A 27,280-nucleotide genomic window follows, 5' to 3' on the forward strand; every position below is an offset into this window, starting at 1 on the left:
CCACTGATGTCACAATATTTAAGGGCTTCACTGACGTCCTCCTCAGCTAAATTAACATTCAAACTTTTCAGGGCATGCTCCAAGTTACGTATGCCAATCTTGCCATTATCAACACTTGTCAAGATATAAGCAGCTTCTTTAAATGCTACAAAGATAAATAAATATATATAAGATACTATTATTTTAAAAAATGCAAAATAGTTTGTCCAGAGTCCACTATAGGTGAACTCTCAATTTAAGTATATATATTTAACTAAAATCTCTGCAGAAAAAAAGCAAAGTATTTTCTACTTGTAACTGACAACCTATTTATTTCAAGCAGCATTTAAAAAAATTAAGGGCGCCTAGGTGGCTCAGTCGGTTAGCCATCCAACTTCAGCTCAGGTCATGATCTCATGGTTCCTGGGTTTAAGCCCCGCATTGGGCTCTGGGCTAAAAACTCAGAGCCTAGAGCCTGCTTCAGATTCTGTGTCTCTCTCTCTGCCCCTCTTCCACTTGTTCTCTCTCTCTCTCTCTCTCTCTCTTAAAACTAAACATTTAAGAAAAGAAAAATTAAACCAAAAAATTATATGCAGAATTTGATGGGTTATCTGAATCCATTCATCCATTAAATACTGAATAAGCTGTGACCCTTTCTTAAATAATAGTAACGTCCTGTACATGTAGATCTAAAGACTTCTATCAACTGATGAAATACACCAAAAAAAAAAAAAAAAAAAAAGCTAAAATTTGAGATTAAAGCTCTTGATCTCCAGGGCCACTACCAGTCTATATTGTGCTTTTGTGTGAATTGAAAAAAGGCACCCCTCTCTATGTATCAATTACAAAGAGGCATACCTTCCTCTAGGTAGCTGCAATCTAGCATTGGTGGTCCCAGCCTGGAGAGCACAGTGGAATGTAGAATGCATTTCAGTCTCTACTTGTACCCTCTCAACCAGGCATCTTTGTGCAAGCACAACCCATACAACCAAATGTAGTCCTGTTGATACCACACCAATTTAAAATATAAAACGTGATCATTACTGGGAGTTTCAATTTTTTGTCAATACCATTTCTCACCCCATTTCTCTCTCAACCCCAAAATGAAGTTGTCGTGTATGTTTCCATAGTCCGAAAATCGTTGCATTATACTAACAGATCTAAACCTTCAGTTGGAAAGAATACCATAATACCATTTTAGACCTATATTCATTTTTACTAACATTTATTTTATAGCTACTAAGACCAACAATGAAAATTTCAGCCCTCTTAAAGAGTTTCCTTTAAATTCCTTGAAGACAGGGACTTTAGAATTTGTCTTGTCTATAAATAAAATTATAATACATTATATAGTTGGTACTATGAGAAAAATGTGTGCCAGATATGAGCACTGAGCACTCAGATATAAAGCACTGAGACAGTTCACCTAACCTATAACTCTGAAAAGTCTTATGGGTTGAGGAGTGATGTTTGAGCTGAGTTTGGGGGAAAAATGTGAATTTGTTTGACAGAAAATATACAGAAAGGAAACAGCACATGCAAATATATGGAACCAAAAGCACATGGAAGATATGGAACCAATTTAAATTATAATAAGTAATATGGCTACAGAATAAATACAAATGCAGAAGTGATGAGAGATGAGGCTAATGAGATAAGAAGACAGATTTATTGTCATTCTTTAATTCCATAAATATTCACAATTATATAAGTTAATAATATAAAAGATTTGAAACAATGCCTAGCACAGTAAATATCATATAATATTAGCTATTAAATTAGCTATTAATAAGCCAAAACTGTGCTAGGATCTGGAGAAACAATGCTAGGACTTGTAGCAAAATGGAAACATGGTTCTTGGCCCAATGACGCTTCCAGGCACGTAAGAAAAGAATCATTAACCAAATAATCAAAAATATGACTAGAAAACAACCAGATTTTAACATGGGCAGAAGACCTAAATAGACGTTTTTCTGAAGAAGACATACAGATGGCCAACAGACACACGAAAAGATATTCATCACCAATCTCAGGGAAATGCAAATCAAAATAACAATGAGATATCACCTTACACATGTCAGAATGACTAAAATTACAAACATAAGAAGTAACAAGTGCTGGCGAGGACGTGGGGAAAAAGCAGCCCTTCTGCAATGTTGGTGGAATGTAAATTGGTACAGCTGATGTGGAAACAGTATGGAGGTTCCTCAAAAAAGTAAAAACAGAAATACTGTTTGACCCAATAATTCCACTACTGGGTATTTACCCAAAGAGAACAAAAACACTAATTCAAAAAGGTATATGCGCCCCTATATGTTTATTGCAGCATTATTTACAATAGCCATGATATGGAAGTATCTCAACTATCTATCAATAGGTGAATGAATAAAGATGTGGTATATTATGGAATTTGACAAAACCATGGAAAAGAATGAGATTTTTTTTTGCCATTTGCAACAACATGGATGGACCTAGAGGGTATTATACTAAGTGAAATATGTCAGACTGAGAAAGACAAACACCATATGATTGCACTCATATGTGGAATCTAAAAAACAAATTAAAAAAAAGAAAAGTAAAATCAGACCTATAAATACAGGAACAAACTGATGGTGGCCAGAGAGAAAGGGGGATAATGGGTAAAATGGGTAAAGGAGAGTAGGAGATACAGGTTTCCAGGAATGTAATGACTATGTCATGGGAATAAAAGGCACAGGAAAGGGAATATAGTCAGTGATATTGTAATATTGTTGTATGGTGACAAATAGCTATGTTTGTGGTGAGCATAGCAAAATGTATAGAGAATCACTACACCTGAAACGAATGTAACATTGTGTGTCCACCGTACTCAAATAAAAAAAATTTAATGAGAAATTATATTATTTTGGTCTTAATGAATTAAGATAATTCAAAGTTCTCTAATATTTTTGCTACTTTTTTTCCTAAGTAAGCTCTACACCCAACATGGGGCTTGAACTCATGACCCTGAGGTTAAGAGTTGCATGTTCTACCAACTGAACCAGTCAGATGCTCCTACTTTTGTCACTTTATAAGCTAAAATATATTGAGCATTTCTAGTGTCATTTAAAAAAATATTAATGGGTATTTATAGTATGAAGTAAATGCTATGAAAAAGACATAGTTTAATGAAAGCTTATAATAAAAGAAGCTGACCTCGACTAGCAGATAATGACAGGCTCCCTAGAGGAAATTGACATTCATTCAATTTTTTTTTTAATGTCTATTTTTGAGACAGAGAAGGAGACACAGAATCTGAAGCAGGCTCCATGCTCTGAGCTGTCAGCACAAAGCTCAGCCCAGAGCTCAAACTCACAGACTACGACATCATGACCTGAGCCAAAGTGAGACACTTAACCAACTGAGTCACCCAGGCACCCCATCACTCATTTGAAAGATGAGTAAACATTAACTAGGCAAAGAGTGTCAGGGAAAACTATTCCAGGGAACAAAATACGCAAAAGCTTTGTAGTTGGATTTCGAAGGAAATGAAAGAAAGCCAATGTACTTGAAAATGCAGAAAGCAAGGGTAATGGTACAAAATTATACCAGAGAGCTAGGACATGCAGGATTTTGATCTTTAACAACAATGGAAAATGTTTAAAGAGTTGAAAATAGGGGGACATCACACAATCAGATTACTTTTTTGAAAAAAAAAATTACTCTGGCTGGAGTGGGAAGAATGGACTAGGAATCCATTGGCACCTGGCAATGATCCTAAAAAATAACTCTTTCATAGGGAATGCTTTCTTGTATACATATATAAAGTCCTTACCATCTGCTGTTGGTAGTTTCAGATTTGAAGACAAAGCCTCTTTCCTAAAGTCTGCAAATTTAAATAGAGAGATTAGGCCATAAGGAACAGCATAATGATTTTACCCAGTTTGGAAGAAAACCAATGGATAAATTACATACTTCATTTCTCAATAACATTTAGCATTGACCATTCCCTTCTTCTCAAAATCCTCCACTAGCTTCCAGAATAACGTTCTCTACTCATCTTCCTCTTACTTCTTAGACTCCATGGATTCGTCAAGCTCCACCAAGCTTCTTAAATGTGGCTGAGATTCTAATGTTACAAATGCTTCCTTTATCCCTAAGAGAACAGCTTAATCCCCAGGCTCATCTATTCAATAACATGTTTAATTATTAGTCTGAATTGTCCTTCTTTAGTCCTGCCTGCCTATCTATCTATCTAATTCTGGAGCTTTTCCTAAGGACAAGGTGCAGTTATACCCTTCATCCTATACATTTTCTACAAAAATGCAAATTGATACAGAGATCTATTTGAGGGACAAGTGATAGAAACAAAATATGTCCATTTGCATAGATGGACCACATTGCAGTTAGAGAGCAGTTTAGAATAACTCACAACTAGTACAGGTATTACCTTGAAGCAAAAGGGGGTTAGAATCAAGATACATTATATTTACATTAATTTTTAAAATGTGATCTAAGCAGGATTAAAAAAATATAACTAACCTATTAAAAAGTACTTTCAAAATAGTAGGTTTGGCAATTTTACAAGATAACTCTAAAACAGAATTTCTCAACCTGAGCAAAATTACATTTGGGGCCAGCTAATTATGTGGGGGAGTGCTGTCCTATACATTATAGGGTGGTTAGTAGCATCCCTCACCTCTACTCACCAGATCCCAGCATTCCTCCCCCATCAGTTTTGACAATCTAAACTGTCTTTGCATATTGCCAGTTTTTCCCTGAGACACAGATCTGATCTCATTTTTTAGCTGAAGTTAAATTTAAAGGCAGGAGATGGCTTTCCAAGTATTGATAAAATCCATCTGGGTATATCCCAGATAAGCATATGGATGGATCAGGTAAATTCTTTGTAAATAGAGCAAATAGCCAGATCAACACTTACACAGAATGTTATATAGACCAACGGTTTAATTGTTCAACAATAACTTGTATTTTTCAAAGAGCCTTTCACCTAAAAGAAAAAGAAAGCTAGACAACTATTAGGACCTCTCTAAAATTCATAAAAGGAAAGGGATTAACTTTGAAATGAAATTACTCTAGAAAGAAACATTTTAAAGCCATATGACAATATATATAAATACTTTCAGACCAAGTTTACAGTGCAGTCCAAGAGATCATCCAGGAATTTGATATTGTAATAACTAAACCTCTGTGAATACAGAATATAAGATATATCTCTAAATCTGATCTGTAGTAAATTGCATTTCAATACATTTACAGTAGTATTTAGGAACTAAGTATTAAGATTTAATTAATTAAGTATTTGGTAAAATATTTTAAAACCTTGGATAAAATTTTAGAAGAAATTTTTATTACAAGTTGCTGGTTATCTGCTCAATCAACTCACCGTCGAGCAAGGAATCATCCAGCACTTCTTGAAAACTATTATCAGTGAAATAAATTCTATTGGTGTTTCCAAGTACATCTGCATAGTTGTCCTTGCCAGACTGATCACTTTCCTCCATACATTCCAATGTACCGATGATGTCATTCAATGCTACAAACACAGAGAATATACATGCAACATGTAATTCAGTCCACGGATCTAAATTTTTGGAACATAACAGTAAAACTCATGGATTCTTCCAGTTTTGCACTGTCCAAAATGGCAGCCACTACCCACATGTGGCCATTTAAAAGGTAGAGCAATCCATTCTCCACTATAGTTTTCTATAGTCCCTTATCTTTATTCTTAGATTATTTTGTTAAAACTCCGGGTTCTGCGTGGGCTATTCCTTTATGAACAAAAAAGTATGCCAAAGTTTCTCTAGTTATTCTATTAACGAGCTCACCATTTCATAAAAAATACCCTCCATTCGTCACAACTGCTCCCAAACTCCAATCCTTCCCTTTCTACTTTCTTTCCCTACACCCCTTGCTCCTGTCAGCTCACTTTACCCAATTTAGAGAATCAGCAAAGCCTATTATGTTTAGCATGATAATATCAAACATCTGAACTAGGAAATCCATGACTGACCACCCCCCCTTAATTAAAACAAACAAACAAAAACCTCTTCACATTTCTAAAGTACATGTCTAAAAAAATAATCTTTCAGAATTCATTAAGAGAAATATATAATAAATTACTTTAAAATTAGCTAATTTATGTGAAAGTATAATTTAATATATTATGTTGTTCCATGAGTTAGTCATTAGTCATTGGTAAGAAGTTTCAAAAATAGGCCATGTGAGGAATGGTTGAAGGGAAATCTGAGTCCAGAGAAAAGATGATTCAACGTAAAAGAAAGAAAATATAAGAGCTCTCCTCCCATCCCTGGAGGGCTACTGACAGGGGGAAGAGTCCAAATGTTAAGTTTGGGAATGGAATTGTAAGGCAGGATTTCCATCAAATATGTGGAACAATTGACTAGTTCTACAGCTGTCCAAAAATTATGGAATGGGCTGCTTCAAAAAGTCATAAGGATTTCCAAGACAAACAGTAGGATGAGTGTACATTACGATTAGCCTGTCCCTGAAACCCACTAATGTGGTTTTTTTTAATTTTTTTTTTTAATGTTTATTTCTGAGACAGAGAGAGACAGAGCATGAGTGGGGGAGGGGCAGAGAGAGAGGGAGACCCAGAATCTGAAGCAGGCTCCAGGCTCTGAGCTGTCAGCACAGAGCCAGACGCAGGGCTCGAACTCACAGACCGCGAGATCATGACCTGAGCCAAAGTTGGACGCTCAACCAACTGAGCCACCCAGGCACCCCTAATGTGGTTTTTAAATAAACATGTAGGGATGCCTGGGTGGCACAGTCGGTTGAGCGTCCGACTTCAGCCAGGTCACGATCTCACGGTCCGTGAGTTCGAGCCCCGCGTTGGGATCTGGGCTGATGGCTCAGAGCCTGGAGCCTGTTTCCGATTCTGTGTCTCCCTCTCTCTCTGCCCCTCCCCTGTTCATGCTCTGTCTCTCTCTGTCCCAAAAATAAATAAACGTTGAAAAAAAAATTAAAAAAAAAATAAACAAACATGTAAAAATTGAAGAAACTCCATATCTAATTAACACAGAAACTATCAAATCCTCTACTATAGACCTCATTCTCTGACCACAGTAAACTAAAAATAAACAACAAAGAGAGGACAATAATGAAATTCAAATTAAAAATTTTTAAAGTCATTTAAAAATTTTCAAATAATTGCTTTAAAATTTAAGGTTTTTCTCTTAAGCAACTCTTACATCAAGGAGAAAATCAAAATACAACTGAATATACTTAGAAAAAAACAAGAATAAAGACTTTGATAAACCAAAGTCTTACTGAAAATTGATAGTCTTAAACATTTATTTCTCAGTAAGAAGAAAAAAGTAAGTTCATAATTTAAACAACTTAGAAAAACTATAAAATGGACAAAAGGGAACAATAGAAAGGACATCCTAAAGATAAAAGCAGAATTTTTTTTACTATAAATAGAAACACTAAAGATAAATCTAAGATGTAGAGCTTTAAAAACAAAGATAATTAGGGGCGCCTGGGTGGCGCAGTCGGTTAGGTGTCCGACTTCAGCCAGGTCACAATCTCGCAGTCCGGGAGTTCGAGCCCCGCGTCGGGCTCTGGGCTGATGGCTCAGAGCCTGGAGCCTGTTTCCGATTCTGTGTCTCCCTCTCTCTCTGCCCCTCCCCCGTTCGTGCTCTGTCTCTCTCTCTGTCCCAAAAATAAATAAAACGTTGAAAAAAAAAATTAAAAAAAAAAACAGAGATAATTAAAAGATCTGCTAGGAAATCTAGAAAAAGATATATAAATACACACACACACACACACAAATATATATACAAATTTAAGAATGAGAAAATAACCAGATACAAAAAAATCAAAAGAATTATCACTGCATAGGATTGTACTAATATTCCCAAAAAACACTTGAATAAAATAAATTTCCTAGGAGAATAAAAATTACCAAAACTGACAAAATAAAACAGAGGATGGCAATAAGCAGTCCACCAAAATCAAAGTCAAAGATGAATAATAAACTAGAAAAAAAATGGCAATAGACAAGACAGAACATTAATGTCCCTTATATATAAAGAGCTATTTATAAATTCATATGAAAAAGGCAATCTAATTAAAATAAAAGCAAAGCATATTCGACAATCATATGAAAAATGTTTTACCTCACTAGTCATTAAAGACATGCATATTAAAACAATAATAGAATTCTTTTACCAGCAGAATTTTCAATAAATAATATCCATTACTGACAAAAGTGTGAATTTTTACAAACTTTTTGGAGGATAATTAAGCAGTAGCTGTTAACATCTCACATCTGCATATATTTCAGTCTAGCAGTGTGACTTCTGAGGATTTTATCCCCCAGGAGAACTTTATGCACATACATACATACAACAATGCTCATCAAAATGTTTCAGTGGTGAAAAATTGGCAAATTTTCAGATTTTTAATTGGCAAATATCATCAAAAGTGTTGTGGATAAAATGACAGTACATCCCCCAAATGGAATATTATGCAGTCTTTAAAAAGAATGAGGTTGGGGTGCCTGGGTGGCACAGTCGGTTAAGCGTCCGACTTCAGCCAGGTCACGATCTCGCGGTCCGTGAGTTCGAGCCCCGCGTCGGGCTCTGGGCTGATGGCTCAGAGCCTGGAGCCTGTTTCCAATTCTGTGTCTCCCTCTCTCTCTGCCCCGCCCCCGTTCATGCTCTGTCTCTCTCTGTCCCAAAAATAAATAAACGTTGAATAAAAAAAAAAAATAATAAAAAAAAAAAAATAAAAAGAATGAGGTTGTTTATGATACAGTGGAACATGGAACAATATCTAAGATACACTGTTAATTTCTTTAAAACTGCAAGTCGTGGAATATTATGGACATGGTAATTTTATTTTAATTAATTAATTATTAATTACTTTATTTATTTATTTAGAGAACAAGCAGGGGCAGAGAGAGAAGGAAACAGAGGATCTGAAGTGGGCTCTGTGCTGACAGCAGAGAGCCCAATGTGGGGCTTGAACTCACAAACCATGAGATCATAACCTGAGCCAAAATCAGACACTTAACCAACTGAGCCACCAAAGTGCGCCTAATTTTTAAATAATATCAGAATACACAAATATTCATAGATTCAAATAAAAAAGGCTAAAGGGATATTTACCACACTTTAACAGGGATATTTCCAGAAGGTGACATTACATGAGCCTTGCACTTTATATCTCTTACATTTCTGGTCACTAAATTTTTTTATAACAGTTTCAAAATTGCCATTATTATATAATAAAATGTCCTTACTTTAGCTATTGGAAAACATCATAACCTTGTGATTTTCCCAATCTTTTCCATTCAAATACAAATTCTTAAATGAAAAACAAATGTAATCAAGTTTGCCATAACTGGAAGAGTTCAAATGTAGATGAAACAAACATTTGGCACAGATACTACAAAGAAGATCTGAGCACCAAATATAATGTTTGGCTACGTGACCTCTGAACGAGTCCTGTGTTGTTTGCCATTCAACAGTTTTACCATAAAGTTCTTACCAACAAAAGTGGAAAATTTCTGAGTGTCCTTCAAAGCCTTCATACAGTCTTTAACATTCACCATGCTGTCATCTGTAAGAAAGAGAGAGAGGGGGAACAGACAAGAATCCCTGGAAAACGTAATATTAAAAAGCTCATATGAAAATCAAAACCAGTATACAATTTCTTTACTTTACATACAAGATACTTGGGATTCATTTTCACCCACTGTGCCTTGCAATTAACCTTACAAGACTGTAGATATACTAATTCTGATTCTACCTGTAAGGCAACTAACCTACTAAGAAAGTTGTAAGTCCAATAACTTTACTTGGTACAAACCAACAAAGCTAGGTATTCTATTCACAGAGCTGGAATTTCCAAACTCTGTGTTAGTCACTAAATCAAGATCTATCTAAAGAGAGTGGATACCAACGAGCCCACTCCCCCACAAAATTTCTACCTGCTTGCTAAGAGTATTCTCATTAACTGTAAAAAAGGACTGTAAAAGAAAGTCTCCTCTTTAAGGACATTTACAGCAATACAAGCAAATACCTATAGATATTAGCTCAAAGGAGCCACATTTGCTTGAACAAAAACCTTGCACACTTTCTTCAGTTACTCCTACCCAAAACAAAAAAAAATGGATAATAATATTTAAATGCTTACCAGAAACAAGATCTGACTGAAGAATTTTCTCTACCTCTTCTTCAGGTGACTTAATCCCAATATTTCCTAGAAAGCTCTCCAAGTTCTTCCCAGAGATCATGTCACCTTCAAGCCCATCAAGAGCTAAGACAATGTCTTGTAACTCTAGAAACAGAAAAAAGTGATTCGGTAATTGAACTAACCTCTGACTTAAAAAACAACAGTAGCCATCACTAAAGACTTTTGTCAGTGGTAGTCCATGATTTATGGTCACCTCTTGAATAAGAAATCTCAGTGAAGAATCCAGCCCTCAGGAAATTCTAAGTCCAGCAAAACAATATGCTTGGTCTGCCATGTTTCTTTGGTGCTAATATAAAATTGGCACAACCAAAATGGTTGCTATGGCTGAATTTTTCACTGCAATGACACAAAGTAGTTATTTTAAACTAGAGCTCTAATGGTAGCAAACAAAATTAACTCATCCTGGTGGAAGTGAAATAGATTTCAGAATCATGAGAAATGTAAAATAGTAAACACAAGTATCACAAAGACTCACTCACCTTTTCTTTTCAATTCTACCAAGATCCAGTTGTAGTCTGGCATCTGGAATTTTGCTTTATTTCCAGCCCTTTCAAAGGAGGCAGTGTTAAGTACATTCAAATCCTGGCTCCAGGATTTGTGACCTGAAACTATCTGACCTTGAGCAAATTATTACTATTTAACCCCTCTATCAAATTCAGTAGTCTTGTATCTAAAATAATTTAATAATACTACCTACCTCACACAGTTAATATGGAGATTAAATATATGATGTATGAAAAACACTTAAAACAACATTAGGTATATAGAAACACTAAGTGTCATATTAATAGCAATAAAGTTACTATTATTATTATTATTATTATTATTATTATTAAGCCATCAGGAATAGCTGCAAACAGTAATCACAGCTTCCTAGTACCTTCGATCCCGCTTCACTTTCTGTCCCCCTAACATCTCAGCGAGGCAACTGCAAATGGCAGTCACCTAAAAACCTGTATCAGCTCTGTTTGTTTTACCTAAAGCTTGGTTTCCTTTAACATATGGTTTCTTTGCACAGACACCTTAAGAGGCGTCTGCTCATCCTCCCATGCTCCACATAGGACGAGGAAGCAGAGAAACACTCCTAAGATTCTGCTGTCTGGCTATTTTAGTTCCACCTTCAATCAAACCTATCCCTCCCCTGAGATTCAGGCCTGTCATTGACCTACACTACCCTCCGGACACCATCATCTACTGACTTTCTGATCACTCTTTCACCTTCTTGGAGGATCTTTGTCACCCTGCTCATAATCCTCCCTCAGCCCCATTTCCCATTATCATCTGATGACAATAAAAATGACCTTGACCTCTCAACTCCAAAAACTTTCACTTCCTTTCCAAAGTCATCCAAATCAATGGCTATCCTTAATCCTCATCAACACCTAGAACTGCCTGCCCAACCTCTAAAATCTTCAACTACAAGATCAGACACTGACCATAATCCCTTAAAACTGTGTGTATACTGAAGGAAAGCATAGAACTTGATCCACAATATGCCTATTTTCTCAGCCCCTCCAAGTTTGTCAACAAATAGTCCAGGCACAGTGAACTAACCTTATCAGTCAGTAATGAAGGGAACATTCTGAGCATATGACAGTCAACCTTGCAAGCAGACTTTTCTAAAGAGAGCAGTTTCAGGCCTGCTATGTTAACACTTTTCTTCCAGGGTGGCCCTTCCTAACTCTTCCCTGTAATTATTGGCCTTTTCTTGCACTGGCTGACAGATTCCAGTGTCAACCCCCAATCATTATGACCAGCTCCCAGATTCAGGTACCTAAACTACACCTTTCTCCTTTTTCACTGTTCTCCTTTCTCAATGGTTTAGTTTCCATTTTTTTTCCTTCCTCCACATAAAAGTTACCTGTCCTGAATACCAGTCTTTCTGAACTCTGTTTTCTGATTTCAAAATTAACTACCATTTACCAAGTATATAGTATGTGCCTAATAATTAGATTATGTGCTTTATATGTGTTTTTGCAGTTGATCCTGACAACTCTAGGAGAAACGTGATTTTATTAGCTTCCTTGTTTTAAAGATGAGGAAACCAGAATGACCTACAGAGACTACCCAGCTGGTAAGTCAAAAACCCACAAACCACCATGTATCAAACTCCATAGCCCATGTTCTTTTCTACCTGTATGCATTGTTTCCTATAGCACAGCTAATCTATTTCACTATAATATATTGATGCTAATTATGTTATGTGACCCAGGTAACATATTTATATGTCAACAGAGAATTATTAAGTACTTTTCTTAACCTAAAAGAGAAGCAATGATGTTAAAATTTTTATACGAGGGCAGAGTGGTTATTAAAAATCTGAAAAGTATCTATCTACTTCTTTACACCCAGAAATGACTCCGCTTCCGTTTTCCTAAACATATACCTATGTCATTATTCTTCTCCTGACAGCACTCATTGACCAAATAGTCATTTGAATGTCATTCAAATAAATTACCAGTGATAATTAAGTTTTAAACTTATTTTCCCAATAGAAAAGTACACAAACTCCATGAGTATGATCTCCATTGGTTTTAGGTCTATGATTTTAACTTTTAAGCAAAAATGGAAGTCAAGTGGTAGGAAATACCCACGGTACCAAAATGCACATGGTCACTCTTGTATGTTAACAAAATCCAAAGAAAGGAACATGAGGAATGTCTACTAAAGGAAGAGGTAGAAGATTTCTGAGAAATTCTATAATATATAAGCCTTTACATAGCGTAGAGTCCTAAGTCTGAGGCTAAAAATGGTATAGAAAATTTTCATATCTGAAAAATTGTAAAGCTAGTATTTGACTTTACATAAAGTCCAGAACAAAACACACACACATACACACACACACACACACACACACACACACACACACAAATAACAACAACAAAAAAAGGGATTTAAAATAGGTTTACACAGGCCCCATTCCAGAAAAAGGCTTTTTTTCTTTCATCATGGATGCTGCCAACTTTTAATCAAAATCAAGTTTTGCCTGCCTTAAAACAGATCAATGCCAACATGGTAAGCAGAAATTAACAGAACTAGAAATTCTAAAAAACAAAACATGAAGACATCCATTCAATAAAAGTAAATGTAACAGTCACAAATAATTTACTAGTTACCTTTTAACCTGGAGGCATCACGAATATCCTTTACCACTTGTCCAAATTCTTCTATTTGTACTTCATCATCTTCTGCAAGAAAAACATTTTTTTTAAGTTTATTTATTTATTTTGAGGGGGGGGAGGGGAAGAGAGAGAGGGAGAGAGAGAATTCCAAGCAGGCTCCATCTTGTCAGCACAGAGCCAGACAAGGGGCTCGAGTCCACGACTGTGAGATCATGACCTGCTGAAATCAAGAGTTGGACACTTAACTGATTGAGCCATTCAGGCACACCCCCCCCTCGCCCCGACCTTTTTCTTTTTTTAACATACACCATGGTCAAAAAGAGGATCCTAGGTCAGGAATGCTTACGTTCTTTCTCACGTTTCTAAAGCTCTGTTGAAATACTTAAGCAGTTCACTTGGTCATTTCCCCCACTTTATTCAGAGAAACTCAACTTTTATGATTTATATATTGAGGGACTCTGTAAGATTTCATTTAGAAGAAAAGGATTCTACTGCTTTACCAGCACCAAATATAAATGCAAAACCAAAAATAACAAGGTTCAAAACTTTGCAAACCACTGCATTAAAATAAGAATTAAATCACGTTGTACTGAAGGTCCAATAAAAGGTCTCAGTAAAAGAGAGGGAAAAAAATCGCTATTATCAGGTAGTATTATATTTTCATCAACCCTCCTCATCTCAAATATGTTAATAAACAAAACAACCAACACACTTAAAGTTCAAAATTACCAGTCTCACTTAAACAGGAGCTTAATGAAGAAAAAGGGGTAGGTAATCCTCACAGGGAAAGACAGTTCTTTGACAAAGACCATAGACAGCATGCTCTTGTTACTAGGCTAGTTTTGCATAAACATTTCACATAAAAGAGTATAATAGTACATTTGTAACTTCAAGGTATGAAAAGTACGAAGGAGTGGAAATGTTCACCTGTGGTTGTGTACTACTTGTCTCCTACATGCAGAACATCAGCAGTAAATGATAGTCTTATTTGAAAAACTGTAGAGGTACCTGGGTGGCTCAGTTGGTTAAGCGTCCAACTTCGGCTCAGGTCATGATCTCATGGTTCATGAGTTTGAGGCCCGCAACGGGCTCTGTGCTGACAGCCCAGACCCTGGAACCTGCTTCTGATTCTGTGTCTCCCTCTCTCTCTGCCCCTCCCCCTGCTCCTGCTCTGTCTCTCTCTCTCTCTCTCTCTCAGAAATAAACGCTAAAAAAAAATTTTTTAAGAAAAATTATAGTCCACGGTCTTTGTTTTACTTTGTAAACTCATTTTTGTTTTGTTTGAATCTTTTTTGACTTGCTAACTTAGTAGTGGTGGTGGCCACCACGAAGTCTATTTTACAGTATGGATATCTGAAGTCATGTTAATAAAAAAACGGGAATAGATCTCTTAACATTTCCTAACAGTCCCCTCTGTGTTCACAGGGATATGCCATTTTCCAATTGCATGTTACACAACTTGAAGGTAATCAATGCATATTTGATCAATTTAGAGTAACAATAAATTAGATATTAACATTTTTTCTGTTGGACAACCAAACAATCTGAGGTTTCTTTATATTTTCTAAGTGTATATATTGGCATATCAACCAAGTACAAGATACAAGGAAAAAAAAAGATTGACAAAAGGCAGACCCACAGTCTTATATATCTTTTAATTGTAATATTTGGAATACTTACCATCCACTGTTGCTAATTTCAGTGCAGCTAGGAATTCATTTTTTTTCAAGTTACTATTCAAGTTAGACAGAGTGGTCCACAGGTGAGAAATATTCATCTTCCCTTTGCTGAGATTATGGAGGTTTTCAATAGCATCAGGCAATACTGAAAGGTAAATCACACACAAGTTTTACAACACCCTTGTCCAAGAAGTTAGTACAGTTAAACTATTACCTGGAACAGTCAGGAATTAAGGTTTTTATGGCTAAGAAGAATAACAAATGTGTTATAAATGATTGCCAATTTTCAAATATTAAAACACAATAAAATATTTAACACCAAAATTAGTGTTTCTTTGAGGATTCTGAAATATTTCAAGAACTTATAGTGACCCTCTGCTGAATAACCAATATAAAGAGTCATTTTCATTGACTTACAGATTTACAGAAGTCTGAATTCATAAACAACTCCAACTGATTAAACCATGAATTAAACCATGAAACCAAAATAACTTTTGCTCTGCATCTCCCCCGAACATTGTTCCCTGGATCTTACTTTCTCTTCAATCTACTACTGCAGCCCATGGAAAGACATTTTGTGGGGGTTTTTGTTTTGTTTTTGTTTTGTTTTTAATTCCAATGGAAAACCTTTGGAAGGTTTAAGGGGCAGGGAGTGAAATTATCTCATTACCAATGTGTAAAAAGATCACTCTACTACTGTATAGAGAATAGACTCTCTGGAAGATCAAGCAGTTAGGAAGCTAGTTCAGAGAAAAAGATGACAGTGGCTTCAGCAAGGGTAACAGTGATGAGAATGGAAGTGGACAAACATAGGATGTGTTTGGAGAATAAAACTGAAAGTATTTAAAAAAAATTTTTTTAAGTTTGTTTAAGATTTTATTTTTAAGCAATCTCTACACCTGATTGTGGGGCTCAAACTTACAACCCAGAGATTAAAAGTCACTCGCTTTATCAACTGCACCAGCCAGGTGCCCCAAGACTGAGAGTATTTAGTGATGAATTGAATGAGAAGCTGGGGCCATGAAGAACTCCTAGGTTTAGAACTTAGCAGCTGAGTGGACAGTGGTGTCGAAAACTGAGGTAAGAGAGCCTAGGGAAAGAATAAGATCGTTGGACAGCAAGAATTCTTTTTTATACATATTAAGTATGAGATACATGGGGAGTCAAAAGAACAGCAGTATTATTTAAAGCAATAAGGTGATTCGGGAAGAGGCTTAGAGAATGGGACTCAGAATGGATCCTGGGATCATGCTAATATAAAAGCCAGTCAGAAAAGAAGGAGCCAGCAAACAAGACCAAAAAAGAAGAGCTAGGTCTACAATGGAATATTATTCAGTTATGAGAAAGAAGGAAATCCTGACATTAGGGACAAAAGAGTGACAAGCACTATGCTTGGTAAGATAAATCAGAGAAAGACAAATACTATAAGGTCTCACAGCTGCAAAAGCAGAACTCAGAAACAGAGTAGAATGGTGGTTACCAGGAAATTGGGAAGAGGCTGGTCAAGGGTACTAATTTACAATTAGAAGATGAATAAGTTCTGGGCATCTAAGGCACAGCATTGTGATTATAGTTAGCAATACTATATTATATACTTGAATGTTGCTAAGAGAATAAATCTTGGTGTTCTCACCACAAAAATAGAAATGATCATTATGTGATGTGATGATGCTGTTAGTTAACACTATGGTGGTAATCGTATTGCAATATATAAGTGTATCAAATCAACACTTTGTACACCTTAAATTCACACAATGTTATATGCCAATTATATCTCAATTTTAAAGAAAAAAAAAGGAAGAGCCAATAAGGTGGGAAAAAAATGAGATGACGGTGTCACAGAAAACATAAGGAGAAGAATTTTGAAGAATAAACATATTAAATTAAAAATAATGGTTGAATCATTATTCAACCTGCACACCTGAAACTAATGTAATACTGTATGTTAATTATACTTGAGTTAAAAAAAAACTACTAAAGGTAAACAAGATGAAAATAGAAAATTGGCAAATGGAGTTAACAAAGTGAGATTTAACTTTTGTAAAAAGCTAAGGTGGAATGTCAAGGGTTTTTTAAAGTTTATTTTATTTCTATTTTGAGAGAGACAGAGAGAATGAGAGCAGGGAAGGGACAGAGAGACAGTGAGAGAGAGAGAATCCCAAGCAGGCTCCATGCTGTCAGTCAGCACAGAGCCCAACATAGGGCTTGAACCCACGAAACTGTGAGACCATGACCCGAGCCAAAATCAAGAGTTGGATGCTCAACCAACAGAGCCACCAAGGCACCCCATGAATGAGTGTTTTTATTTTTTATTTTTGAATGTTTATTTTTGAGAGAGAGAGAGACAGAGCACGAGCTGGAGAGGGGCAGAGAGAGAGGGAGACACAGAATCTGAAGCAGGTTCCAGGCTCTGAGCTGTCAGCACAGAGCCTGACACGGGGCTCAAACAGCACAGAGCCTGACAGAGGGCTCATGAACAGCATGACCATGACCTGAGGCAAAGTCGAACGCTTAGCCGACTGAGCCACCTAGGTGCCCCCTATAAAGAGAGAACTGGCAATATAGAATGACGATAGCCAGATTCCCCTTCAATTTCCAATGCAAAACACACTCTATACTGAGTTAAAATATCAATAAAAATAATATTGGGTGATGAATTGAATCAGAGAAGTGGAAGTGGTGGAGCTAGGGCCACAAGGAAAAAAAAGACCAAGAATGACTCCTAACTTTTCAGCCTAAACAACTGAATGCTAAGCTCAATAGAAAGGGAAATCACCAGATGCCAGAAGTGAGGAAGAATTATTGTGTGTGTGCCTGAGCTGACGCCATGGCAGTCAGATGGTATAACGCATAAGTAGAGAACATAAGCTCTGAGTTGCTTTTTTTTTTTAATTAATTCATTTATTTTGAGTGAGAGAGAGAGAGAGAGCATGCGGAAGGGGCAGAGAGAGGGAATCCCAAGCAGGCTTCTCACCGTTGCATGGAGCCTGATGCAGGGCTTGAGCTCACAAACTGTGAAATCATGACCTGAGCCGAGATCAACAGTCAGATGCTTAACTGACTGAGCCACCCAGGTGCCCCATGAGTTGCCTTTTTTTTTTTTTTGAGAGAGAGAGACAGAGTGTGTGCATATGGGAGAGGGGCAGAGAGAGAGAGAGAGACAGAATGCTTTTTTTTTTAAATATAACTTATTGTCAAGTTAGCTAACATACAGTGTGCTCTTGGCTTTAAGAGTAGATTCCCATGATTCATCGCTTACATACAACACCCAGTACTCATCCCAACAAGTACCCTCCTCAATGCCCATCACCCATTTTCCCCTCCCCCACAGTCTCCCCATCAATCCTCAGTCTGTTCTCTGTATTCAGGAGTCTCTTATGGTTTGCCTTCCTCCCTCTTTGTTTGAAACTATTTTTTCCTCTTCCTTTCCCTCATGGTCTTCGGTTAAGTTTCTCAAATTCTACATATGAGTGAAAACATGATATCTCTCTTGCTCTGACTTATTTCACTTAACATAATACCCTCCAGTTCCATCCATGTTGTTGCAAATGGCAAGATTTCATTCTTTCTCATTGCCGGTAGTATTCTGGTATGTGTGTGTGTGTGTGTGTGTGTGTGTGTGTGTGTGTGTATCACATCTTTTTTATCCATTCATCAGTGGATGGACATTGGCTCTTTCCATAATGTGGCTATTGTTGATAGTGCTATTATAAACATTGGGGTACATGTGCCCCTATGAATCAGCACTCCTGTATCCTTTGGATAAATTCCTAGTAGTGCTATTGCTGGGTTGTAGGGTAATTCTATTTTTAATTTCTTGAGGAACCTCTACACTGTTTTCCAGAGAGGCTGCACCAGTTTGCACTCCCACCAAAAGTGCAAGAGGGCTCCCATTTCTCCACATCCTCACCAACATCTGTTGTTTCCTGAGTTGTTAATTTTAGCCACTCTGACCTGTGTGAGGTGGTATTTCAGTGTGGTTTTGATTTGTATTTCCCTAATGATGAGCGATGTTGAGCATCTTTTCATGTGTCTGCTGGCCATCTGGATGTCTTCTTTGGAAAAGTGTCTGCTCATGTCATCTGTCCATTTCTTCACTGGTTTGTTTGTCGGGTGTTGAGCTTGGTAAGTTCTTTATAGACTTTGGATACTAATCCTTTATCTGATATGTCATTTGTAAATATCTTCTTCCATTCAATCAGTTGCCTTTTAGTTTTGTTGATTGTTTCCTTTGCTGTGCAGAAACTTTTTATCTTGATGAGGTCCCAATAGTTCATTTTTGCTTTTATCTCCCTTGCCTTCAGAGATGTATCAAGTAAGAAGTTGCTGTGGCTGAGGTCAAAGAGGTTGTTGACTGTTTTCCCCTCTAGGGTTTTGATGGTTTCCTGTCTCACATTTAGGCCCTTCGTCCACTTTGAGTTTATTTTTGTGTATGGTGTGAGAGAGTGGTCCAGTTTCCTTCTTCTGCATGTTACTGTACAGTTCTTCCAGCACCATTTGCTAAAGAGACTTTCATTTTTTTCCTTGGATACTCTTCCTGCTTCATCAAAGATTAGTTGGCCATAAATTTGTGGGTCCAGTTCTGGGTTCTGTATTCTATTCCACTGGTCTATGTGCCTATTTTTGTGCCAATACCATACTGTCTTGATGATTACAGCTTTGTAGTAGAGGCTGAAGTCTGGGATTGTGATGCTTCCTACTTTGGTTTTCCTGTTCAACATTACTTTGGCTATTCGGGGTCTTGTGTGGTTCCCTACAAATTGAAAGATTGTTTGTTCTAGCTCTGAGAAGAATGCTGGTGCAATTTTGAGTGGGATTACACTGAATGTGTAGATTGCTTTGGGTACTATCCACATTTTAACAATATTTTTTCTTCCAATCCATGAGCCTGGAATGCCTTTCCATTTCTTTGTGTCTTCTTCAATTTCTTTCGTAAGTTTTCTACAGTTTTCAGCATACAGATCTTTTACCTCTTTGGTTAAACTTATTCCTAGGTATTTTATGGTTCTTGATACAATTGTAAATGGGATCGATTCTTTGATTTCTCTTACTATTGCTTCATTCTTGCTGTATAGAAATGCAACCAATTTCTGTACATTGGTTTTATATCCTGCAACTTTGCTGAATTCATGTATCAGTTCTAGAAGTTTTTTGGTGGAGTCTTTTGAGTTTTCCATGTAGAGTATCATGTCATCTGCAAAAAATGAAAGTTTGACTTCTTTGCCAATTTGGATGCCTTTTATTTCCTTTTGTTGTCTGATTGCTGAGGCTAGGACTTCCCACACTATATTAAACAACAGTGGTGAGAGTAGACATCCCTGTTGTATTCCTGATCTCAGGGGGTAAACTCTCAGTTTTTCCCCATTGAGGATATTAGCTTGGGCTTTTCATATGTAGATTTGATGATGTTAAGATATGCTCCTTCTATCCCAACTTTCTGGAGGGTTTTTACTAATGATGCTGTATTTTGTCAGATGCTTTTTCTGCATCTATTGACAGGATCATATTGTTCTTACCCTTTCTTCTATTGATGCGATATACCACATTGATTGATTTGCGAATACTGAACCAGTCCTACAGCCCAGGAATGAATCCCACTTGATCATGGTTAATAATTCTTTTAATATACTGTTGAATTCAATTTGCTAGTATCTTGTTGAGAATTTTTGCATCCATGTTCATCGGGGATATTGGCCTGTAATTCTCCTTTTTAGTGGGGTCTCTGTCTGGTTTGGGAATCAAGGTAATGCTGGCTACATAGAATTAGTCCAGAAGCCTTCCTTCCATTTCTATTGTTTGGAACAGCTTGAGAAGAATAGGTACTAACTCTGCTTTAAGTGTCTGGTAGAAGTCCCTTGGGTAGCCATCTGGCCCATTTGTTGGGACTCATTTGTTGGGATATTTTTGATAACTGATTCAATTTCTTCACTGGTTGTGGGTCTGTTCAAATTTTATATTTCTTCCAGTTTGAGTTTTGGTAGTGTGTGAGTGTCTAGGAATTTGTCCAATTTCTTACAGATTGTCCAGTTTGTTGGCATATAATTTTTCACAGTATTCTCTAATAATTGTATTTCTGTGGTGTTGGTTGTGATCTCTCCTCTTTCATCTGTGATTTTATCTATTTGGGTTCTCTCTCTTTTCTTTTTGAGAAGTCTGGCTAGGGTTTTATCAATTTTGTTTATTGTTTCCAAAAACCACCTCTTAGATTAATTGATCTGTTCTACTGTGTTTTTTGTTTTTTGGGGTTTTTTTTGGATTCCATATTGTTTAGTTCTGCTCTAATCTTTGTTATTTCTCTTCTTCTGCTGGCTTTGGGGTTTCTTTGCTGCTCTGCTTCTAGTTCCTTTAGGTGTGAGGGTAGATTCTGTATTTGGGATTTTTCTTATTTCTTGAGATAGGCCTGGATTGCAGTGTATTTTCCTCTTAGGACTGCCTTTGCTGCATCCCAAAGGGTTGGGAATGTTATATTTTCATTTTCATTTGCTTCCATATATTTTTAAATTTCTTCTTTAACTGCCTAATTGACCCACTGATTCTTTAGTAGGATGTTCTTTAACCTCCATGCATTAGGAGGCTTTCCAAATTTTGTCTTGTGGTTGATTTCAAGTTTCATAGCATTGTGATCTGAAAATATGCATGGTATGACCTCAATCCTTTTATATTTATTTAGGGCTGCTTTGTGGCCAGTATGTGATCTATTTTGGAGAATGTTCCATGTGCACTCGAAAAGAATGTGTATTCTGCTGCTTTTGGATAAAAAGTTCTGAATATATTTGTCAAGTCCATCTGGTCCAGTGAATCATTCAAGACCGTTGTTTCTTTATTAATTTTCTGCCTAGGTCATCTCTCCATTACTGTAAGTGGAGTATGAAAGTCCTCTACAGGGACGATGGTGGCGTAGGAGGACGCTGGGCTCACCGCATCCTGCTGATCACTTAGATTCCACCTACACCTGCCTAAATAACCCAGAAAACTGCCAGAAGACTAGCAGAACGGAGTCTCCGGAGCCAAGCGCAGACGAGAGGCCCACGGAAGAGGGTAGGAAGGGCGGAGAGGCGGTGCGTGCTATGGACTGGCGGGAGGGAGTCAGGGCAGAGGGGCAGCCCGCCGGGCAAGCAGAGCCCCCGAGTCTGGCTTGCAAAAGCGGAGGGGTTGGACAGAGTGTGTTCGGACAGCAAGCGGGACTTAACATCTGGAAGGTTATAAGTTAACAGCTCTGCTCAGAGAGTGGGAAGGCTGGAGGACAACGGGAGGGAGAGTTGTTGAGCCCCGGACAACAAAGCTCAAATTGGTGGGGAACAAAGGCGCTCGCCAGCGCCATCTCCCTCGCCCATCCGCCAGCCAAAATCCCAAAGGGAACCGGTTCCTGCCAGGGAACTTGCTTGCACTGCGCAATTATCCAACATTGTGCTTCTGTGGATCCATCCCACTGGCGGCGGGTCTGACGCCCTCCCGGTGCCACAGGGCCCCTCCCGAAGCTGATCACAGAAGGATAAGCGAGCTGAGCCTGCCCCTTCCGTCCCTGTGCACCTTGCTGATCCACCACAGCTAATACGCCAGATCCCCAGCACCATAAGCCTGGCAGTGTGAAAGTAGCCCAGATGGGCCACGCCACGCCACCCCACAGTGAATCCCGCCCCTAGGAGAGGGGAAGAGAAGGTACACACCAGTCTGACTGTGGCCCCAGCGGTGGGCTGGGGGCAGACATCAGGTCTGACTACGGCCCCACCCACCAACGCAAGTTATTCAAGACAGCACAGGAGAAGTGCCCCGCAGTTCCGCACCACTCCAGGGACTATCCAAAATGACCAAACGGAAGAATTCCCCTCAAAAGAATCTCCAGGAAATAACAACAGCTAATGAACTGATCAAAAAGGATTTAAACAATATAACAGAAAGTGAATATAGAATAATAGTCATAAAATTAATCCCTGGGCTTGAAAAGAGTATAGAGGACAGCAGAGAATCTATTGCTACAGAGATCAAGGGACTAAGGAACAGCCAGGAGGAGCTAAAAAATGCTATAAATGAGCTGCAAAATAAAACAACCACGGCTCGGATTGAAGAGGCAAAGGAGAGAATAGGTGAACTAGAAGATAAAATTATGGAAAAAGAGGAAGCTGAGAAAAAGATAAAAAAAAATCCAGGAGTATGAGGGGAAAATTAGAGAACTAAGTGATGCACTAAAGAGAAATAATCTACGCATAATTGGTATTCCAGTGGGGGAAGAGAGAGGGAAAGGTGCTGAAGATGTACTTGAAGAAATCATAGGTGAGAACTTCCCTGATCTGGGGAAGGAAAAAGGCATTGAAATCCAAGAGGCACAAAGAACTCCCTTCAGATGTAACTTGAATCGATCTTCTGCAAGACATATCATAGTAAAACTGGCAGAGTACAAGGATAAAGAGAAAATTCTGAAAACAGCGAGGGATAAACATGCTCTTACATATAAAGGGAGACCTATAAGACTTGTGACTGATCTCTCTTCTGAAACTTGGCAGGCCAGAAAGGAATGGCAGGAGATCTTCAATGTGATGAACAGGAAAAATATGCAGCCGAGAATCCTTTAACCAGCAAGTCTGTCATTTAGAATAGAAGGAGAGATAAAGGTCTTCCCAAACAAACAAAACCTGAAGGAATTTGTCACCACTAAACCAGCCCTACAAGAGATCCTAAGGGGGATCCTGTGAGACAAAGTACCAGAGACATCGCTACAAACATGAAACCTACAGACATCACAATGACTCTAAACCCATATCTTTCTATAATAACACTGAATGTAAATGGATTAAATGCGCCAACCAAAAGACATAGGGTATCAGAATGGATAAAAAAGCAAGACCCATCTATTTGCTGTCTACAAGAGACTCATTTTAGACCTGAGGACACCTTCAGATTGAGAGTGAGGGGATGGAGGACTATTTATCAAGCTGGAATAGCCATACTTATATCAGACAAACTAAACTTTAAATTAAAGGCTGTAACAAGAGATGAAGAAGGGCATGGTATAATAATTACAGGGTCTATCCATCAGGAAGAGCTAACAATTATAAATGTCTATGCACCAAATACAGGAGCCCCCAAATATATAAAACAATTACTCACAAACATAAGTAAACTTATTGATAAGAATGTGGTAATTGCAGGGGACTTTAACACTCCACTTACAGAAATGGATAGATCATCTAGACACACGGTCAATAAAGAAACAAGGGCCCTGAATGATACATTAGATCAGATGGACTTGACAGATATATTTAGAGCTCTGCATCCCAAAGCAACAGAATATACTTTCTTCTCAAGTGCACATGGAACATTCTCCAAGATAGATCACATACTGGGTCACAAAACAGCCCTTCATCAGTATATAAGAATTGAAATTATACCATGCATACTTTCAGACCACAATGCTATCAAGCTTGAAATCAACCACAGGAAAAAGTCTGGAAAACCTCCAAAAGCATGGAGGTTAAAGAACACCCTACTAACGAATGAGTGGGTCAACCAGGCAATTAGAGAAGAAATTAAAAAATATATGGAAACAAACGAAAATGAAAATACAACAATCCAAACGCTTTGGGATGCAGGGAAGGCAGTCCTGAGAGGAAAATACATTGCAATCCAGGCCTATCTCAAGAAACAAGAAAAATCCTAAATACAAAATCTAACAGCACACCTAAAGGAAATAGAAGCAGAACAACAAAGACAGCCCAAACCCAGAAGAAGAAGAGAAATAATAAAGATCAGAGCAGAAATAAACAATATAGAATCTAAAAAACTGTAGAGCAGATCAATGAAACCAAGAGTTGGTTTTTTGAAAAAATAAACAAAATTGATAAACCTCTAGCCAGGCTTCTCAAAAAGAAAAGGGAGAGGACCCAAATAGATAAAATCATGAATGAAAATGGAATTATTACAACCAATCCCTCAGAGATACAAGCAATTATCAGGAAATACTATGAAAAATTATATGCCAACAAACTGGACAACCTGGAAGAAATGGACAAATTCCTAAACACCCACACACTTCCACAACTCAATCAGGAGGAAATAGAAAGCTTGAACAGACCCATAACCAGCGACGACACTGAATCAGTTATCAAAAATCTCCCAACAAATAAGAGTCCAGGACCAGATGGCTTCCCAGGGGAGTTCTACCAGACGTTTAAAGCAGAGATAATACCTATCTTTCTCAAGCTATTCCAAAAAATAGAAAGGGAAGGAAAACTTCCAGACTCATTCTTTTTATAATTTTTTTTAATGTTTATTTATTTTTGAGACAGAGAGAGACAGAGCATGAATGGGGGTGGGTCAGAGAGAGGGAGACACAGAATCTGAAACAGGATCCAGGCTCTGAGCTGGCAGCACAGAGCCCGACGCGGGGCTCGAACTCACGGACCGCGAGATCATGACCTGAGCCGAAGTCGGACGCTTAACCGACTGAGCCACCCAGGCGCCCCTTCCAGACTCATTCTATGAAGCCAGTATTACTTTGATTCCTAAACCAGACAGAGACCCAGTAATAAAAGAGAACTACAGGCCAATATCCCTGATGAATATGGATGCAAAAATTCTCAATAAGATACTAGCAAATCGAATTCAACAGCTTCTAAAAAGAATTATTCACCATGATCAAGTGGGATTCATTCCTGGGATGCAGGGCTGGTTCAACATTTGCAAATCAATCAATGTGATACATCACATTAATAAAAGAAAAGAACCATATGATCCTGTCAATCGGTGCAGAAAAGGCATTTGACAAAATTCAGCACCCTTTCTTAATAAAAACCCTTGAGAAAGTCGGGATAGAAGGAACATACTTAAAGATCATAAAAGCCATTTATGAAAAGCCCACAGCTAATATCATCCTCAATGGGGAAAAACTGAGAGCTTTTTCCCTGAGATCAGGAACACGACAGGGATGTCCACTCTCACCGCTGTTGTTTAACACAGTGCTGGAAGTTCTAGCATCAGCAATCAGACAACAAAAGGAAATCAAAGGCATCAAAATTGGCAAAGATGAAGTTAAGCTTTTACTTTTTGCAGAAGACATGTTATTATACATGGAAAATCCGACAGACTCCACCAAAAGTCTGCTAGAACTGATACATGAATTCAGCAAAGTTTCAGGATACAAAAATCAATGTACAGAAATCAGTTGCATTCAACAGTTGCATTCATCAGTTGACAAATAAAGAAACTGATCCCATTCACAATTGCACCAAGAAGCATAAAATACCTAGGGATAAATCTAACCAAAGATGTAAAAGATCTGTATGCTGAAAACTATAGAAAACTTATGAAGGTAATTGAAGAAGATATAAAGAAATGGAAAAAACATTCCGTGCTCATGGATTGGAAGAGTAAATATTGTCAAAATGTCAATACTACCCAAAGCTATCTACACATTCAATGCAATCCCAATCAAAATTGCACCAGCAATCTTCTCGAAGCTAGAACAAGCAATCCTAAAATTCATATGGAACCACAAAAGGCCCAAATAGCCAAAGTAATTCTGAAGAAGACCAAAGCAGGAGGCGTCACAATCCCAGACTTTAGCCTCTATTACAAAGCTATAATCATCAAGACAGCATGGTATTAGCACAAAAACAGACACATAGACCAATGGAATGGAATAGAAACCCCAGAACTAGACCCACAAAAGGATGGCCAACTCATCTTTGACAAAGCAGGAAAGAACATCCAATGGAAAAAAGACAGCCTCTTTAACCAATGGTGCTGGGAGAACTGGACAGCAACATGCAGAAGAATGAAACTAGACCACTTTCTCACACCATTCACAAAAATAAACTCAAAATGGATAAAGGACCTGAATGTGAGACAGGAAACCATCAAAACCCTAGAGGAGAAAGCAGGAAAAGACCTCTCTGACCTCAGTCGTAGCAATTTCTTACTTGACACATCCCCAAAGGCAAGGGAATTAAAAGCAAAAATGAACTACTGGGACCTTATGAAGACAAAAAGCTTCTTCACAGCAAAGGAAACAACCAACAAAACTAAAAGGCAACCAACAGAATGGGAAAATATATTTGCAAATGACATATTGGACAAAGGGCTAGTATCCAAAATCTATAAAGAGCTCACCAAACTCCACACCCGAAAAACAAATAACCCAGTGAAGAAATGGGCAGAAAACATGAATAGACACTTCTCTAAAGAAGACATCCGGATGGCCAACAGGCACATGAAAAGATGCTCAACGTCGCTCCTCATCAGGGAAATACAAATCAAAACCACACTCAGATATCACCTCACACCAGTCAGAGTGGC

At 37.8% G+C, this 27,280-nt stretch overlaps 1 protein-coding gene across 1 annotated transcript in view; it reads right to left on the reverse strand.

Annotated features, from left to right (window-relative positions):
- EFCAB13 (EF-hand calcium binding domain 13) overlaps positions 1-27,280 on the reverse strand; it is a 105,199-nt gene that overhangs the window by 5,426 nt on the left and 72,493 nt on the right. The window contains exons 12-17 of the mRNA XM_047081662.1: positions 14,991-15,134; positions 13,305-13,376; positions 10,129-10,272; positions 9,481-9,552; positions 3,773-3,823; positions 2-145 (exon numbers count right to left, since the gene is read on the reverse strand). Coding sequence (XP_046937618.1) covers positions 2-145; positions 3,773-3,823; positions 9,481-9,552; positions 10,129-10,272; positions 13,305-13,376; positions 14,991-15,134 — 627 coding nt within the window. The remainder of the gene's footprint in view (position 1; positions 146-3,772; positions 3,824-9,480; positions 9,553-10,128; positions 10,273-13,304; positions 13,377-14,990; positions 15,135-27,280) is intronic.

This window comes from Lynx rufus, unplaced genomic scaffold (assembly GCF_022079265.1).
Source record: "Lynx rufus isolate CCGP_SWC_20201006 ecotype Redwood Valley unplaced genomic scaffold, mLynRuf1.p SCAF_18, whole genome shotgun sequence".
Classification (NCBI taxonomy): Eukaryota; Metazoa; Chordata; class Mammalia; order Carnivora; family Felidae; genus Lynx; species Lynx rufus.